This window comes from Mustela putorius, unplaced genomic scaffold (genome assembly GCF_011764305.1).
Source record: "Mustela putorius furo isolate JIRA1106 unplaced genomic scaffold, ASM1176430v1.1 tig00000407_pilon_pilon_pilon, whole genome shotgun sequence".
Lineage (NCBI taxonomy): Eukaryota > Metazoa > Chordata > Mammalia > Carnivora > Mustelidae > Mustela > Mustela putorius.
In genome coordinates this window covers 13,652,973-13,672,471 of record NW_025421373.1, presented here as the reverse complement: position 1 = coordinate 13,672,471, position 19,499 = coordinate 13,652,973, and the positions used below count along the sequence as shown (strand labels likewise).

General features: G+C 37.1%; 1 protein-coding gene across 1 annotated transcript in view; it reads left to right on the top strand.

The window, feature by feature from the left end:
- C6 (complement C6) overlaps window positions 1-19,499 on the top strand; it is a 60,876-nt gene that overhangs the window by 16,462 nt on the left and 24,915 nt on the right. The window contains exons 7-10 of the mRNA XM_045079511.1: window positions 1,489-1,627; window positions 6,899-7,099; window positions 11,291-11,531; window positions 16,850-16,972. Of these exons, the coding sequence (XP_044935446.1) occupies window positions 1,489-1,627; window positions 6,899-7,099; window positions 11,291-11,531; window positions 16,850-16,972 (704 nt within the window). The remainder of the gene's footprint in view (window positions 1-1,488; window positions 1,628-6,898; window positions 7,100-11,290; window positions 11,532-16,849; window positions 16,973-19,499) is intronic.

The window sequence follows — 19,499 nt, the reverse complement described above, 5'->3', positions numbered from 1 at the left end:
TGTTTCTTTCTTTTTTAAAATACTGGCTACCAGTTTATTATAAAACGATGTAAAAAAGAATACAGATGAAACTCCAGTTGGTAGACATAAGTAAGGCAAGGCACACCATTCTCCCAGCACTTCCATGTGTTTACCAACTGAGAAGCAAACTGAACCCCATACTTGTAGGATTTTTTTTATCAATCATGTAGGCACGATTGATCATTGACTCCATTTACAGTCCCTCTCCCCTCTCTGGAGATGGAAGATAAGGCTGAATATTTCAAGCTTTTAACATGGGTTGGTCTTTCTGGTGACAGGTCCCCATAGAGAAGCCTACCAAGAGTCGCCTCATTTGAACAAAAGACACCCAAGAAATTCCAAGGGATTTAGGAGTTCTGTGTCACAAATTAGGGTCAAAGACCAAATATTAGAACAAAAGATGTTCTTAGTGCTCCTATTACTTAGGAAGCTACAAGGGTTTTAGGAGGTTTAGGTTTTTTTAATTTTCATAATTTTTTAAATATCTGACTTGTGCTAAGCTAATGACCTTCAATTTCCTCATTTGTAAAATAGGCGAAATAATTGTATCCTTATCTACATCACATGGTTATCATAAATATTAAATATATATAATAGTAACATTAAATATAGATCAACCAGAGCTTGATACATGTATATGTATAAATATATGTATATATTTACTTTATACAGATAGTAAATATGTATGTATATTATATATAATGTCTGTAAATATACAAATAGTAAATTATGTATAAAATATACACATTATGAATATTTGTAAGCATTTGTTAAATAAATTTAAATATTTTTAGTTATTAGTAAGAACGACAATATTATAATTTTATTAAAATACTGCTGTTATGGGCTCTTGGGTGGCTCAGTGGGTTAAAGCCTCTGCCTTCCGCTCAGGTCATGATCTCAGGCTCCTGGGATTGAGTCCCGCATCCGGCTCTCCACTCAGCAGGGAGCCTGCTTCCTCCTCTCTCTCTCAGCCTGCCTCTCTACCAACTTGTGATCTGTCTATCAAATAAATAAATCAATAAAAATCTTTAAAAAAAATACTGCTATTATTATTTAATTATTGGCTGTCTATAAGAATTCCTTTATGTATCATACTGAAGGAAGTAAACTCAAAATGGCATTAATTATGTAATAATTTCTTTCATAATCTGCTTCCAAAGTTTGCACTGATGTGGTAAGTCATGAAATAAAAATAAACCTAAATTTTAGTTCATGCTGAAAGCCCAGAATATTTAAGTGAGTGGAATACAGAGAATCTAATAGAGCCAGAGGGGCAAAGTTTTGGCTTCCACACCTTTCTGGCTGCTTTATCATAAGCTAGAAAAAAAAAGGGGGGGGGCTTTTTTTCAAGTTATTCTTCAAGAGTCAAAAATGTCTAAGAAAGGAATTTCTTTCATAGAAGTCTGGTAAATTTTAAAAATTGCTCCACATCTATTGAATTCTTGAAAATTACTTTGTTTGCAGGTATCATTTTCTAGCAGGAGAGCCCAGAGGAGAGGTTCTTGATAACTCTTTCACTGGAGGAATATGTAAAACTGCCAAAAGCAGTAAAGCAAGTAATCCATACCGTGTTCCAGCCAATTTGGAAAATGTCAACTTTGAGGTATGACAGCCTATCATGGCGGCCCTCCAATGCTGATGATGATTAAAAGCTAAACTTCCAATGAAGAATTAGTCATGAAGTGAGGGACAGAATACAAGGGTAATGAACATTTTAAATCGTGTATTATGGGTTGGTATTTAATCCTTCCACAACCTAGTGAGGTCAGTGTTATTGTCATCGCTTTATAGATAAAAACGAATGTAACCCAATTTGCCCGTAGTCGAGCATCTCATAAGTCAGGGGTTAGTGATTTAAGGTCAGGTTTCCCAAACTCCAGAGTCCAGTGAACATTTAGCTGTACCTTCTCCCACGCAGATAAATAAACAGTTTGCTTGATTCCAAATTTCCTCGTACCATAGCTAGTTCTCTCAGGTAACCTCAAAAATGTTGTGGTTATATAATAGAGTGCCTGGCTTCTTAAAAAAAAATCAAGATGAAGCTAAGTGTCACAGGGGTAGTTCTTCTTACCTTTCTTCCTATTTTATTAGTTGATTCGGTTTTCTGTTTGTTTTCCTCAGTGTGATGAGAAATAAACTAGACTCCCAGAACCAACCCCAGTGCCTTACACACAAGTGCTCCAAAATTCTTGAACTAAAGCAAACAATCCACTTCTTTTAATTTATGATAAGAGAAACAGGAAAGACAGGATTTTAATAGTAATATCCAGGCATACAAATTTGACACGCTAGAGAGAATTTCAGGGGTCCATTGATTTCTGGATAGTATAAGCTTTATGGATAGTATAAGCTCAGAAAAAGTCATTTAATCCTTCCTTTAGAAAACCTTTCACATATATAGATACAAGCAGTTTTCCAATTCAATCAGCTTAATTTAAAGCCACCTGAGATGTATTAATGGACCTAGGGAAGGCCCTTGGGGCCCAAATGCCAAATTCCAACACCTTCTGGAAGAGATCTCTGCCTGGAGATAGAAGTGACAAGTGTAACAATTGACCTCTGACCAAGTAAAGAAACTGCCCATTATCTCCCCACAGATCCAGATACTAATTCTAGAGGGTCCACCACCACCACCAGTGGAGGTGGTATGCTAAATAGGAACTCAGAAGAGACATTGTTCCAAAGAAATTCTGTCAATTACAGCATTATTCTTGAGGGTATTTATTTATTTGACAGACAGAGATCACAAGTAGGCAGAGAGGCAGGCAGAGAGAGAGAGAGGAGGAAGCAGGCTCCCTGCTGAGCGTAGAGCCCGATGGGAGACTCGATCCCAGGACCCTGGGATCATGACCTGAGCCTAAGGCAGCTGCTTTAACCCACTGAGCCACCCAGGAGCCCCTGAAATAAGCTTTAAAGACAGAGCTAACACCCAAATATTTACATATAATACTGTTATGTTGGAGGATGTCTTCTAGCACTAAACAACCAATCCATATGCTGACTTTTAAAATACAACAATCCTCCCCCAGCAAATACTTCCTATATTCTCAGCAGGCATCTATTTCACGCAGTTTTACGAGCAACATGTTAAACTCAGCTCATGGAATGAGGGCAAATTTGGACAAATTTGTTATCTAAACATATCTAAACAATACTTACAGTTTTGAAAGTACTTGTTGGAAGTATTTGCTTACATTGTTTTACTCAATTCCCATAACAATCTTCCCAGAAAAATAGAAGATTGTTTATGTCCATTGTACCCATAGAAGATCCAAGATCTGAAACCGCTAAAAACTTTCTTGGAGTTATGCAACAAGTAAATGGCACATGCAAATGAGAACTCCTGGCTCCTAGTGCAGCGCTGCTTGAGCTAGGTGAGACCTTGACAGTAATAGCAAGAAAGACATTAACAACCGTGTAATGTGTGCCAGGGTTGTGTACCTTTCATAAACTGTCATTTATAAAAGGTATCACTTGGGAGGTTCGCCAAGGGTGTGTTAGGGTGAGCTCTTCCAGTTTACAAGAGTGAATTGTTAAATTTTGGGGAACTTTTCAAGCCAGTTTATAAACATAGTCACTACTAAATATTAAGTACATAATCTTACAATCACATAAAAATATTAAAAACTTAGGTAATAATTATTCAAAATTTATCAACTCTCTATTATTTTGCTACATATTCCCATCTACACTCTTGAGGTTACGTACATCTATTGTATCAATGTAATGAAAATGCTATATAATAATTTGCTATCGTACATCTCTTTCCAGGTTTGAATTAAGAGACACCACACAGGTAGCTTGAATCAGGTATGGTAGGAATATATACACCATAACCAAGGGCAAGTGCTGTAGTAAGTCACAGGTTTTTCCCCTCCCAGAGAGTTGGTTTTTAAAGTTACCAGCGGACCACTGGATCTGCCCACATAACTTGGTAACCCAAGTCTGGGTGGCTAGTTACATCAGGAAATACAGCCCAAAATTCCTCCTTCAGAATAAGAGACTCCTTTCATTATCAGTGTAGATTAAACACTGTTGAACCTTACTTAAGAAGCTATCTGAGTTGATGTCTAACTATATGTCATTGAATTTTAGGTAATATTCAACTACTGAGGAAGGTCAATAACCAGATCCAAGGTCAAAAGAGACCGGTTGACTCTTCACCGATCTCTATATTGCTTTGTTCATGCTGTTAGCAGGCAGCTGTCCAAATCTAAGCTATGCCTTAATAAAAACATAGAGGAGGAGAAAATCAGCAGACACCTGACTTCCCTTCTTCTCTAGTACCGGGGTTCATTAAGATAGATGAAATAACAGGTTGGCTGGTACAGATGAGAGAGGCTCTTGAAAGGAAAGGAGGGGAAGACATTAGATAGGAAGTCAGATTAGAAGACCACTGGAAGAACTCTGCCCCTTAGGGATCCGCCAGCTGCTAACTGCAGAACTCAATCACCATATAATTCCTGCACCAGCCCCCAGAGTTGTACCACTTACTCAGGAAGACTCCTCTCTTTTCCTAGGTGGCGCTGCTTCACTACTGGTTGTATGCCAAGCATTTGCTGTCAGCAGCAAAGTGCAGAGTGTGGTCACCACTGGACTCTGATTCTTAACAATACATTGCCCTATTTAGGCATGGCCCCTTGCTGCATCCCAAAGCTATGAAAACCTTCAAGTCCTCCCCAAATCCCTTGTGAAATCCACAACTTCAGGTCCTGTCTCTGACCCTCACCGCACAGGAAACCAGGTGCTACCCAGTCCTCTCTATTCCTGCAGTCCTGCTTATCTCTCCTCTCCTTTCTACAAACCCATCTTTCTTTAAACTAAAAAGTAAAAGTGTCGACGCACATAGAGTCCTATGTCATCAGCCCACTGGATCTACAGACAGTGAGGATGGATGGGCTCATATATGCATGTAATGATAGGTAAATGAGGATTAAAACCTTTCCCCAGAGTTTGGGTAACATCTCTTCCTGGGAAAATCCATACTTTCAAAAGTTGTCTTGGCTTTCTATATTCCCTTTCATGGAACAGCATTTCCATCATCTCTCTCTCTCTCATGCTCTCTCTGTCCTCCCTCCCCATGGCTCCTTGGTCAACAACTTCTGTGAACTCCTCTTTCAAATGCCCCAGTTTTCTCTCTACCCAACCCCCACTGCCCTAGACCTGGCCATTATCCTGTCTCACGTGGCTTATTCCAACAGTTTTTGCAACCACTCCCCTGGCCTCCACTTTATTGACTATAGTTAACGTGATCTTTGTAAAACACCAAAGTGATGGTAACACTCTCAATATTTCATTCATTCAATTCACATTTTTAAAGAACCTGTTACATGCAAAACCTTCATTAAGAAGTCAATCCAAATACTTTCTCAGGGCATGCAGCCCTGCCCCAGTTTCCCAGTTTTACCTAATTTTTTAGTCCTGCTCACCCATAAACCTGTCCTTCCAGCAAGCTAATATACATGGGCAGAGTTTCCCTCAACTTTTGCCCAGGATACCTGAGCCCTCCTCCTTCCACACTAATATATTTTTCTCTTTACGTTGACACGTCTTTTCTTGCGTAAGAGCTTAATTCATAAAACAAAATATTTGTATTCTGAGTTTTTTAGAGAAATGGTAAAGAAATGTCAGCGGCTATATTTAAATATGATTTTATTGCTTCATCACTATCTAAAGAGCTTCATTTATGGGCCCTTTAAATGCTAACTAGCATGCACTGGAGTATCTGAAAGTAGCACTGAACTTTTGACTGTGTCTTACTGTTGAGCAAGACTTTTGCAGCTGGGTTATTTTGTCTTTCCTTCATTAATTGTACAAGCTATTTGATTGTGATATGCGGTTTGCCTCACAGTGCACTTTAATATTGAATATTTTTTTTAAGATTTTTATTTATTTATTTGACAGACAGAGATCACAAGTACAGAGAGGCAGACAGAGAGAGAGGAGGAGGCAGGTTCCCTGCTGAGCAGAGAGCCCGATGCCCGGCTCCCAGGACCCTGGGATCATGACCTGAGCTGAAGGCAGAGGCTTTAACCCACTGAGCCACCCAGGCGCCCCTTAATACTGAATATTTTAAAACTAGAAACTTTCCCACTACAAACCAGAAGAGCATATTTAACATAAAATACTCTTCAATTTATTTTGAAACTTTGTTTTTTTTTTAATTCATCCACTGTCTCTTTGTAGCAGCATAACCATAACAGGGATTTAACTTGTACTTGGAAAATTCCTGCGCCACGCGTAGTCCAGGTCAAGTTCCAGGGGTAGTGTCTTTCTCCTCATCACCTACTCAGCCAGCGAAGGCGGAGAACCAGCTGCCAGGCAGAACCAATCAATTATTTGGCCTCTGCCCTGCAGACATAGCCAGTAGAACGCTGATGCCCAACATCTAGAGGAGACTAAGTGGGTGGGAATGGAAGTAGAACAGGGTAGGACAGAATCTGTCCTCCCCTTTAATAGGCCTCAGTGTTCTGGGAGATACCTTCAATTAGATTGCAAAGAGCATCAAAATTCACAAGCAGACTAAAAATAACCCTTGTTGCTTATTACCCTGTTGAGTCTCAGTTTAGGAGTAGTTTGCTTGATGAACATTTACCTTGGAGGGGCCTCTTTGGGTTTTAGGGTTATTTATGCCAATCCCATTAGTAGCACAACACTTCCCACATTGAATTAAGTGTGGGTGATTGTATTTCTCCCTAACTACTATTGACTTCCTGAGGACAGGAACTAATTTTTCCTTTATTTCTAGCAAAATTGGTCTTAGACAAATAATCATTGAATGCATAAGGGAATGAAGGTTCATATCATTAGATCTTAACAAGTAGCTGTAATATTTCCTAAGTTATGTCTTATTTCATATGGATTTTTTCTCCAGGTAAAAACTGAAGAAGATGATTTTGAAACAGATTTCTACAAGGACTTAATTCCTCTTACAAGTAACAAAGATCGACAAAGTTCATCTTCAGGGCGACACCAAGAAGGTGTTTATGTACCAATTTTTTATTCCTCAAAGAAAACTCAAAGCACCACTCATAAGTATGCCTTCAAACAAGCCATAGAAGCCTCTCACAAAAAGGTAATCAAAATGGTTCCCAATCTGTTTATTTTTTTAAAAAAATTAATGCCAATTCCAGCAACCTTCCAATGAGAAGGGGATAGCTTTGGGCATCAAATCAGTAAGATTTCTAACACAAATTTAAATAGATTTACCTTGTTATATCTGATTTCAGAAATTATAGAGGTGATATATATAATAATGCATATATTTGGCTGTATTTATGGTTGTGTTCTCTTTGTCTTACTGTTTTAGGTATATTTTTTCTAAACCGTATGTAACAGAACTTTGCTTTTTTAATCTGACAGGTCTTAGCTAGGGAAATTTCATCTTCTTTGATTTAATATACCCTCTGAAATACTAGATTATATTTCTTCCTTTTTAATTTTTCTCACTCATTTTATTTTGTTGCTGTTTCTTATTTCTTTAATTTTGCTATCTTTGTCTCATTTCTGTTTACTGCTTCTTGTCCTTTTGATCATTTTGGAAGTGCTACTAAACTTTTAAATTCTGCTTGTGGTTCTCTTTCTTTAATTAACAAGCATAATTAAACCTGTTTTTTCTTTCATCACATGAAGTAATATCTATAGTTCCCAAAAGAGGTTTTACTTCTCTATACCCCACCCCCACTATTTTCTTTACCTGTCTGGTCCCCACCACTAAACCTCAGTTTTACTGAGATAGTTCAAAACCTCTGTGTCCCCTTTCTTAGAATTGTTTTGTGTTCATTTTTATATTACATATGTTAGTTTGTATTTTATTCTGAGTCTTATATTCTCTATTTAAAGATTCCTCATTAACATTTGTAAAGTTCATAGTCTGTATTTTATATTTGTGTTATATTTTATATATTGTATGTGTATGTGTGTGTCTATACTTACTTACTCCCTAAGTCCTTATAGATCTAATATGCTTACATTTTTCCTGACCAATAAAGGAATATCTTGGCCAAATATAGGAATATTGGATCATAGTCGTCTTTTCTTGGTAATTGTTGGATATTCCACTCTCTTCTACTTTTCATTGTTGCATAGGAAAAATCACATGCAGGGCTGATTTTCTTCCTTTTATTTTCTCTATCTGGAAATTTATAGTTTTTATTGTTGTTTAGAATTTGGGTTGTAAGTAAGTATTAGACTTCTTCCATTAATCGTGCCAGGAAACAATGAAACTCTTTCAATATGTAAAGAAACATTTTCATCCATTAACCTTTCTTCTTCTGTTGCTTTTTCTTTGATTATTTGTATATGAAAACTCCTGGACACATTTTCCAATTTAGGTGATAGATTTATACTAGACATTTTTAGACATTTACAAATGTATTTTAAAATAGTATCTGTTCCTCACTACAACCACTACTGTGTACTATTTTTTTTCCCAAAGAGATGAATGGGAAGACTGAGCCCTGAATCACAGAACCTGAGGGGAGAGGTGAAAAGAGTTTCCAACACTGGAACAGATGGGACCAGCAGCTGGAGGGCACCATTTTATGGCTCCTCCTGTCTTTACCATAGTGCCTCTCATATTTTATTTATTCACCCATTCATACACTTACATAAATAAGAGATTTTATAACACTTTATAGATAATTTTCCTAGGCACTTCATTTATCTTCAAAAGAACACTAAGAGGGAATCAGAGTAAATATTTTTAATAACATTTTACAGATGAGTAAATTAAAGTCCATACATTTATTTTTAACCCAAGAGATATTTATCAAGTATCTACCATGTATTATGTACTACACTAAAGTCCAAGAAGCTAAGTGTTCCCATGATCTTACAGAGAGTAGATGTCAGAGTTGGGCATTGAAATCAGTTTTTTCTGATTTTTGCCCACTCTTCATATCACTACGTTACACTTAAAGCTATCTGCTTATTCATTCATTCATCTATTCATAATTTAAACGAACTATGTAAAGAGTAGAGTTCTGGTGATATGAACACATAAAAGAAAAAAAGAGAGAATAGAGTAGATTCCTTTTATAACATAAATTGTTAGTGCACTTTAGAATGGGCTATAGGTAGCATAGTGTCCCTCAAATTTACCAAATTATATTCTTTTTCCTTTAAGTTTTTATTTTATTCCAATTAGTTAACATACAGTGTTCTATTCATTTCAGGTGTACAATATAGTGATTCAACCCTTCCATACCCGGTGCTCTTCACAAGTGCCCTCCTTAGTCCCCATCACCTACTTCACCCATCCACCCCAACCATGTTTGCTCTCTATAATTAAGAGTGTGTCTGTGTTTTTTTTAAGACTTTTTTTTTTTTTTAGAGAGAAACACAGAGACAGCATGAGTCGGGAGGGTGGAGCTGAGGGAAATGGAGTGGGAGAGGGATAAGCAGACTCCCCACTGAGTAGTTGGCAGGCTGCAAGGCCCAGTCCCAGGACCCTGAGATCATGACCTGAGCCAAAGCCAGATGCTCAACCAACTGAACCACCAAGACACTCTAAGAGTCTGGTTTTTGATTTGTCTCTCTTTCTTTCCCCTTTGTTCATATGTTTTGTTTCTTAAATTTCACATATGAGTGAAATCATTTGGTATTTGTCTTTTTCTGACTGACTTATTTTGCTTAGCATCTTTCCATGTCATTGCAAATGGCAAGATTTCATTCTTTTTTATGGTCAAGTAATGCAAATGATATTTTTTTTTTCTTTCAAGATTTTATTTAAATTTAAGTTAGTTAACATGTAGTATAGTCTTCATTTCAAGAGTGGAATATAGTGAGTCATCACTTATGTATGGCACCCAGTGCCCATCACAACATATACCCTCATTAATGCCCATGACCCATTTAGCCCATCCCCCTTGCAAATTATATACTTAAAACAAGTTAAAATCAGAATTACTAGTAAGCAAAAGCATCCCGTGGCCCTTCTCTTAACTTACTGATTCAGAATATCAGGTGGGGCATGTGATTCTGCCTTTTTTTTTTGTAAGTCCCCAGCTGGCTCTAATAAATATATCCAGGATTTGAAAAAACTGCTTAAAAATATAGTCCATAATAAGTAGGAAAATGGAGATACTGTAAGAGACATAGATATATATATCGGTCTCAACTTTAAGATTTGCTTCACAGAATTGGTTTATAAATGTTTCAGAGAAATGTGTTAAAGGCAGGAAGGGGGCCAGGGTGTAAAGGAATAGGGTAGAGAGAATGGAAAGAGAGAGAGAAAAGTGTGAATGGTGACTCTTTTTCAATCTTTGTGATTATTTCTTTTCTTTTGTGTTAGCAGCCATTTTATGCCTTAATTATAGCACACAAGAAAATAGCTATTTAATAGTTTATAGCTACGATAAAGTTCATTTGCTAAAGTACACTCCTCTCTCTGTTATTACTCAAACATTACACTTTGCTAAAATTGAGAGATACGTAAAGTAGAAATAATATTTTTTACAACAGTATATGTGGGTATACTCCGAAAACTCAGTGGATATGTAGAAAGACAAATTAATGAAATGAGATTTGGGTATAAGACCAACCACCAAATCATAAATTAACCTGACATAATAAGAAATGATTAAAAAAAAAAAAACACCTCTCAAACAAATATTCCAGTTTATGGGTAGAGGAGGGAATATAAATAATGTTTAATTTTAACCCTAAGTAATTTTGAATCATAGCATGTTAGAGTTGAAAGGGGTGTGGTATTGTCACCTGTCACACAGCCTTCATCTGTGCCCAAGGTGACATTTCACAGACATCTGGGGCCTGGGGAATGTACATGCCTTTTCCTAGTTAAGGACAAACTTGGGACTTGAGCTCAATTGCATAACTTCCAGTTCAAAATTTATGCAATTCTTCTTCAACGTTTCGCATTAGCAAGAATTTCTAAATACTCAGTAGGGACGCAACCATGATTGACAATCAAGAATGAAAGATTGACTTTTCCCATCACGGATGTCTTTTTGGTAGATCCCCCTACCAAACGTAAGCTTCTACCACACAATTCACGTTACTGAGGTAATCTTATCTGTTGCGCACTTTGAACGTTTCAGGAAAAAAACCCTGGGAAGTAAAACAAAAATTCTAATTTTGTGTGTGATAGCACGCCACAGAGAGTTAAAGCTGTTAGCAGACTATGGCCGGGATGAAGCTGGTGATAAATGGACGACATTTAAAAGCTTGACACTTCAAACTTTCATTACCTTTAATCATCTTGGCTTTTTTTTTCCTTCTTCTTTTTCTCTCCTCTTCCATTTAGGATTCTAGTTTTGCTAGGATCCATAAAATGATAAAAGTTTTAAACTTCACAATGAAAAGTAAAGATCTGCAGCTTTCTGATGTCTTTTTGAAAGCACTTAACCACCTGCCTCTGGAATACAACTATGCTTTGTATAGCCGAATATTTGATGACTTTGGGACTCACTATTTCACCTCTGGCTCCCTGGGCGGCGTGTATGACCTTCTCTACCAGTTTAGCCTCGAGGAACTCAAGAATTCAGGTAGGATTTTTGCAGCCCTCCCTCTTTTTCAACTTGATTCAACTGCCTGCAATTCATTTTTCTCTTACTCTGTCATTTTAATTCTTCTTTGTCAACTTTTAGACTCCACTTTATTTCCAAAATAGTATGAAGAACAACCAAAAGGTACACACTCAAGCAAATAAAATAAAAATAGAAAATTAGGAACAAAAAAGAAGGAAAAATAAATATACATTCCTCTTTGACTGGACATTGGGTTTGTTTCTGAATTTCCTGACATCTGGAAACATCATAAGCTACACAGTAGTAATAATCTAAAAGAGAGATGCATGCTATTTTTCTCAAGGAAAATGAAATTTGTCCTGGAATTAAACTCTAAAAGATAATTTACTTATAACATTTTTATAGGAGATAGTAATTTTATAGAAAAATAGTTATAGGAAATTCACTAGCTTTCCTTTTCTTTTAATGATTTTTAAGTAAAAGCCAAGGGCGTAAGATAAAAGAACAATTAAAGACTTGACAAGGGACTAAGTTAATGTGAGCTAGATATGCACCTACTGTTGATAAAACTTGAAGCCTGATGAGAGCACTTTTTTTTTTTTTTTTTTTTTTGAGGAACGTTTGCAACTTTATATTTTAGGATATAATCAGGGATATTTTTCTGCTTCCCTGTAAGCTTTGGTTTATAAATAAGCATTAGTTTATAAATAAATCTTAGTTTCTTAACTATTACCTTAAATTGCCAATAGTAATTATTATTACAGCTTAAGCACATTGGATCAATTTGTTTTCAGACTCCTTTGTGAAATGACATAGGGCCTTTGTGATGATTCTATCATGTGTCTCTTAAGGACATGGTTGGGAGACGTTATGGTAACCAGAACTCAACTGACCAATTACCCCAGATAAATAAGAATTCTTGATCAGGTGACTTTTATATGAAAGAAAGCAGGGGGTGTCTGGGTGGTGCCAGTCAGTTGAGTGGCTGACTCTTGGTTTGGGCTCAGGTCATGATATCAGTGTCCTGGGACCGAGCCCTGGGACTGGCTCCATGCTCAGCCTGGAGGCTGCTTCAGGATTCTCTTTCTCTCTCTCCCTCTGCTCTCCTCCCTGCCCCCCTACCACTTTCTTTCTTTTGTTTCTCTCTCTTTTAAATAAATAAATAGATCTTTAAAAAAAAAAAAAAAAGAAAAGAAATCAGGAATTTATTCAAAAAAAAACAACATCAGGCCAACCTTCAGGTCACTCTAGTGTCAATCCCTCTCTTAAATCTCATCATTGCAAATACTAATGTTTAATGTGGGTCTCCTCAGTTATTCCAAACTTTAAGTGACTAGCTATCCCTCATTATCTACCTTCCTAAGAAAGAAGATGGGATAAATGTTTTTGAGAAGGATTTTCAATAAGAGGACCTAAAAAAGTTTTACCTGACAGAGTCACTGAAATCCAAAAGATTTATGCTGTGGTGGGCTTTCAGATTGCCTAACCTTATGTTCCATTTCTGTTATTCTTTCCACTGGAGCAATGTCTGTATGATTAATTTGGTATCTTCTGCCATAAGAATACCACATTAATGCTAAGCAAAAATGGTTGTGCAAAACCTCTGGCTTTTGACTAGTTTCATCTCACCCCTGGGATGAAATTATTTTGGTCGCTTGCTGCTGTAGCCCAGAGAATAATTTCTCACTTGATCAGCTATACTCATTATGCATTCACAGCAAGGCTTCTAAAGGCTTAGACATCAGGTCAGTTAAAGACTATGTGAATCTTTAATCAACCATTCAGCATTTTAATAGTTGAAGACCCATGACCAAAATGAAGTGGTGAACTATACTTTCCTACTGAAACATTCTCACCTTCCATCTCTTTCTCTGTAAATAGAGGTAGAAACAGGTGCACATAATAAGGGAAAGGAAGGAGTTTGAGATGTGATAGGAAACTGGAAATATATGACCATATACACCTACATACTCACAGACACAAATGCTATATATAGATATAGACATATCACATATACTTTAGAGTGTACATATGTCTATTCAGTTTCTATATTTAATATTCTTATATATAATACATGTTCTTACATTCAATAACTATATATATATATATTACATGTATATATTTCTCTGAGTCACAATAATGATACTGGTGCAGTCTTAATCGTGGTTAGGATGAAACACATCCACATGGAAGAAAAGCTCAATAAAATGAGATTTCTCTAGTGGGTATGCTTACCTGTTTTTGCCCACTCTCTAGATGAATATATACTCTGGCCTCCTCTCACTTTTTCCCATTTCTTCTCTCTTTGCTGAGTTATAACATGGAACTAAAGTATAGGCTTAGCTTTTATTTGCTTTATTTAATAAGAATTGTATCCCTTGTCATTAATTTCAAAAACATGACCTGAATATTTCATAGTACCTTTTCTCCCTCAGGAAGAGGAAAACAAAATTAAATTGCTTTTTATTTGCATCCTTCATTTATTCCTCTATTGTTCAATGTCCCACAGTCAATTTAAAACCTTGAATAAAAGTTGACATTGCTTCAGTGTGCTCGGTGAACAGAACTTCAGAAATACAGTAAAAACATTAAACAATTAAACTATCATAATGTGCGAGATGATAATTTTAAACATCTTTTGTTGAGAAGTCATTTCTTACTCCAAACTGGAGGACAATTACAGGCCTCACCATTTATCCATATGATATTTTTGACTAACACTGTTGACCTCTGCCCCGTCAGAGCAACTGAGGACATTTCTGAAATACTTGTCACTGTGCTACATCAAAAGGACACTCTGGTTTGAGAGGCCAAGTGCTGCAAGCTACAGGAAATACAGGGGAAGAAAGGCTTATATAGAAATTCACTGATAAAGCCTTGACATTGTCAAAACTGCGTGACCAACACCATGGTTCATACAAGGGATTCATCATTCACATCTTCTAATATTCTCTCTTAGCCCTCAGAAAATGAAATTAACTAAGTTGATAGCCAATGAATTATGTTATAGTTAATGAATTGGATGCATAAAATTTAATTTTCATTTATAAATAATAAAAACCTAATGAAAAAATTTAAAAAGGTTGGGAACTATGCACTATAGACACATTAAATTCCTAACATGGCTTCAACGTTTGACTCACCTACTTGTTAGAACAGCACTACCAGAAGAAAATGACTCATACTTATTCAGCCTCACCAAAAAAAAAAAACAGACTTTTTTTTTTTTTTTTTTTTGGTTAGAGTTAAAGATTCATGGTAAGCTGGTAAACATGAGGGCTTCAAACTAAGAATTTTTCACTGCCAACTTACAGTGCATCTCTTCAAATGTGTCCAACAATTGAAAATACTGTGCAGTAGGCAGACCGCATTCCCTTCTACTTGGCCTCATTTCTCAGTAATCTGTGTCTTTAGAATTCAGTTTCAGGGCACCTGGGTGGCTCAGTGGGTTAAGCCACTGCCTTCGGCTCAGGTCATGATCTCAGAGTCCTGGGATCGAGTCCCACATCGGGCTCTCTGCTCAGCAGGGAGCCTGCTTCCTTCTCTCTCTCTCTGCCTGCCTCTCAGTGTACTTGTAATTTCTCTCTGTCAAATAAATAAATAAAATCTTAAAAAAAAAAAAAAAAAGATTTTTAAGAATTCAGTTTCAGCATCACACCCAAACGACACCTCAAGTTCTAAAAACACTCCTCTGCTGACTATAATCTATAATCCTAAATAGAAGGATTTGATGAACTCCTTTGCTCTAAGGTGCTTAGGAGCTGATACTAAAAGCCCTATCTCTTCTGTGCTCGTGTTTTGCAAGGCAATTTTTTTAATTAATTAATTAATTAATTATTTTTTGAATTTCTTTTCAGTGTACAGAATTCATTGTTTTTTGCACCACACACAGTGTTCCATGCAATACGTGCCCTCCATAATACCTGCCACCAGGGCTCACCCAACTTCCTACACCCCCACCCTTTCAAAACCCTCCGATTGTTTTTCAGAGTCCATAGTCTCTCATGGTTCATCTCCCCCTCCAATTTCCCTCAACTCCCTTCTTTCCATCTCCCCATGTCCTCCGTGTCATTTCTTATTGCAAGGCAACTTTTAACTAACAGTGAAAAAAAAAAAAAAAAAAAAACTGAATTCTTGTGTCAGCTGTACTTCGATTTAAGTAAATTCCATTAAAAACAAAACCCAAAATCTGGACTCTAATTTTACCGTTTCCGGTAGCAGGTCAAGAGGCTTTAGGTAGCTGTTAAAAAAAAAAAAAAAAAGAAATGTTGATTCTCTTCTGATTACCCCGGATAGGCAGCACCAACTCAGCCTACAAATAGCCAGACCTGTTTCCCTGCACTGTGTCCCACTTAATCCCTGACGTCGCGTGGATTTTGAAGTCATTGAGAATACAGGCAAGGATGGGAGTGTGAAAGAGCGACTCAGAGGTCAATTTCTTCAACAAATGATGCTCGGAATTTTGGTAAAAGGCAAGAACAATGAAGACTAAAGATGTTAGAACCGAATGGCCTAAGCCTTGGAGCGCCAGGGTTTTGACAAGACTTCTGTCTTATGGCAGCACCAGGAAGCTAGGAAGAGATCAACCCCAGCTCTCCAGGGCTGGGAATGAAGCAGTATCCCCCTCCCTCCAAGACATGAAGAGAAACAAGGAGTATAGGCTTGAATGAGGATAAGGAAGAAGAGTCAGTGAGGACACTGAGAAGAGTTCATAGGTCAGCAAGTCAGAATTTCTGAGAGAAAACAAAAGGGTTTTGGGGGGACAGGTGGAATGAGCAGCTAAGTCAGGGAGACGAGTATGAGAATGAGTGTTCAGGGAAGGAGGGACGAGCAACAAGATTTCCATTCTAAGCGATGACCAGGGAATAAATGAGGTGGACTCTGGCCTCACAGAATTAGCTATGCCCAAAAAGTAGGCCTGACAGGGGCACCCCATGGAACATGTGTTCATCTCTTCATCTGTGGGGCTATCGAGTGGCTGTGGCCAGTAGGACAGGCAAGCTTGGGGGCTCCTTGTGTGTAGGCCACAGGTAGAGGCCAACATGAGCCCCATGGGATGGGCCACAGACACCTTATATTTGCCTCTTAGGGCCAGTGCTGACAGGAGAGACATCAGGGACTCATAAATGACTCCTGTGTTCAGGATCATCCCAGGACTTGTAAAGGACTGAATCTGGAGATGAAAGCTGGAATCATGCCAGTTTACTGGAACTGGAGAAGATGGGAGCTAATATCGAGTATTTGTCGCTCCCCAGTGTCCAGAGCCACATGCCCTTCTTCTCTGACTTCTCAGGAGTGCATTCTCAGAACGTGCTGTTTGTACTCCCCTTTCCTAGGTTTAACAGAGGAAGAAATCCAAGACTGTGTCCGGTCTGAAACAAAGAAACGTTATTGGTTTATTACGGTAACAAAAGTGGAATACCGATGCACCAAAAACAAGATGTCCGAGAAATACGAAGGTAAGGGTACTTCCTCTCTCCTAGCAGCTTGCCCTGTCCACAGGTGGCTGACTGGAATACCACCGTTACGTTTGACTGTGCTATTTTTAACTTTCCTTTATTTCATTTATCTACCTCAGAGCCCTCTGTGTGGTGGGGGGAGAGGTGAAAATAAAATATCATTAGCACTACTTACAAGAGAAATATTTAAGTTTTTCTTGATCTTATACTTAGGTTGTTTAACATATATCAATTCTTCCCAGGGACCGAACTCCGTATTAAGCACTGTGATGTAAAAATGGGTGTCAAGCAGCCTTCCTATCAAGGAGGTTACAAACTACACGTATAAACAACCATTAAAAATATAGGCTGGTAAGAGTCTATCAGTCTATAAGGCTCCAGCAACCATGCCAGAAACCTGAGTGTTGTCTTTAATTTCACCTTCTTTCTGGCCTCCATACCCAATGAGTAATCACTCTACATCCTTGATACTTCTCCAAGTTACCCCCATCTCTTCATTTCCACAGGCATGCCCTGTGTTCGTTATTTCCAATCCAGATTACCGCAGAAGTCTCCTAACCAGTCCCCGTCCCCTTGGCTCTCCCAAAGCCTTCTTCCAATCTCTTCTACAGATTTCCTGTGACAGGACTTTTCCAAGGCAAACTTTAACGTGCAATTTTCATGCCTTAAACATGTCATGGTTTCACATAGCCTTAAAGATAAATTCCTGCATCTCTCTCGCTCTCTCTCACTTGCTCTCTGCCTAGCTGAACTATATAGTCTCCTAAATAAGTCATACTCTCTCTTGTGCTTTGCCATAATAAATATCTCCTTCCTCTGTGTGAAGTTCTCTTGGTTCCTGACTTTGCCTGACTGAACGCTATTCATTCTGCTAACAAAAAAAGGAAGCAGAATCATAGAAACTCCTAAAATATGAAGCTTATATTCTCCTGGGGAGACAGATAAGGAATAGATAAAAATATTTACTATAATAATAAATAGATAATTTTGAATATTCAACCATATAGATGATCTACATGTATATGCCCATGTTAAGCATAAGCAATTTAAGAAAAAGGTGATTTTTATTATTGATGGACTACTTTGCCCACGTATCAGTCATATGCCATTTAAAACCAATTTTGACTAAACATAAACACATTTTTAAAGTCCTCAAAGAAGCTTTTCTGCTCATTTCATTTAAATGAGGACAAAGGAGTTCAGTCATTATGAAAGAAGAATAATTTACGTGCAATGTAAATTATGACAACTATGCATGCATATTACAGCAAAAAAAAAAGAAGAAAGAACATGCGAAACAAATAACCTAGTAATATAAACTGAAGTATTGATATAGACTCTATACCAGTTTTTCATGCAAAAATTAACAACAATGTGAATTCAATAAATCAAGTGCTCAGAAGCAAAAAGATTATAAGAATTAATTAAAAAGGCAAATTTCAAAGCTAAGGTACAAAGACAAACAAACATTGAAAAATATCACCATTATACTTCTAAATGAATAAGATACTGCAAGAACAAAATATAATTGCCTGAAAATAAAACCAAGAAAGTTAATCACATTCAGAAGGATTTAAAGTAATTCATAATAAATGCAGAGAAAATTTAGATATTAACATTTATTAAGAAAAATCTAATGAAAATGGAATGAAAAATACAATTTAATATAATTGTCAGATATTTTAGGATGTGGAAATTTGTATTCCTGCAATAGAGATCCCCAAAAATCAAAGAGGAAAACTGTTAAGAAAAGAAAAAAAAGACACAACTATATATGAATACCTATATATGAATACATCCCTGAAATAAAGGAACAAATTTGTTTTGATTATTTGCATCAGAGATATGGTTCAAATATATAACTTCAAGACAAACCCTAACTAATTTACTATATACAGTTTTAAAAAATGAATTATTCAATTATCTTGACTGAAGGAACAAGTCTCCCACAGAACAACCAAAACAACAAAAATTGTCTGTCCTCAGACTTCTCTATAACTAAATTCAATGCTATAAGACAATAATGTCCACAAATTTCTGAGAGAGGGGAAAAAAAGTAATTTCCTATATGATGGTAATATGAGGACATCTCAAAACCTGAGAGAATTTTGAGAATATACTTACTGGAAAAAAAAAATCAAACTGCCCTGTTATCAATTATAAAATTCATCCAACAAAGAAATGAGAAAATGTCAAATATGGACCCACAGTTTTCAGCTTGTAAGAAGGAGGTGAGGACACTGCAAAATCCGAGTGTATTTCAATGGTGTCCATACTGGTTTATCCATTAGCCATTGCTACCCATGTGGCACATTGCTAATACTCCTGAATTATGTGAACTCTCTAACTCGAAATGTTTCTAGGGAATATAGTCACTTCTAAACCTACAGGATGAAGTCCAATCTCCTTGACTTTCCATCCAGATCCTCTCTGTCTTGCTGCTCTTCCCCTACCTGAGCCTTCAACTTCAACTCAAGCGGTTGTCCATGGGCACTGTTTCCAGAACTTGGAACCATCGGCCCCTCTC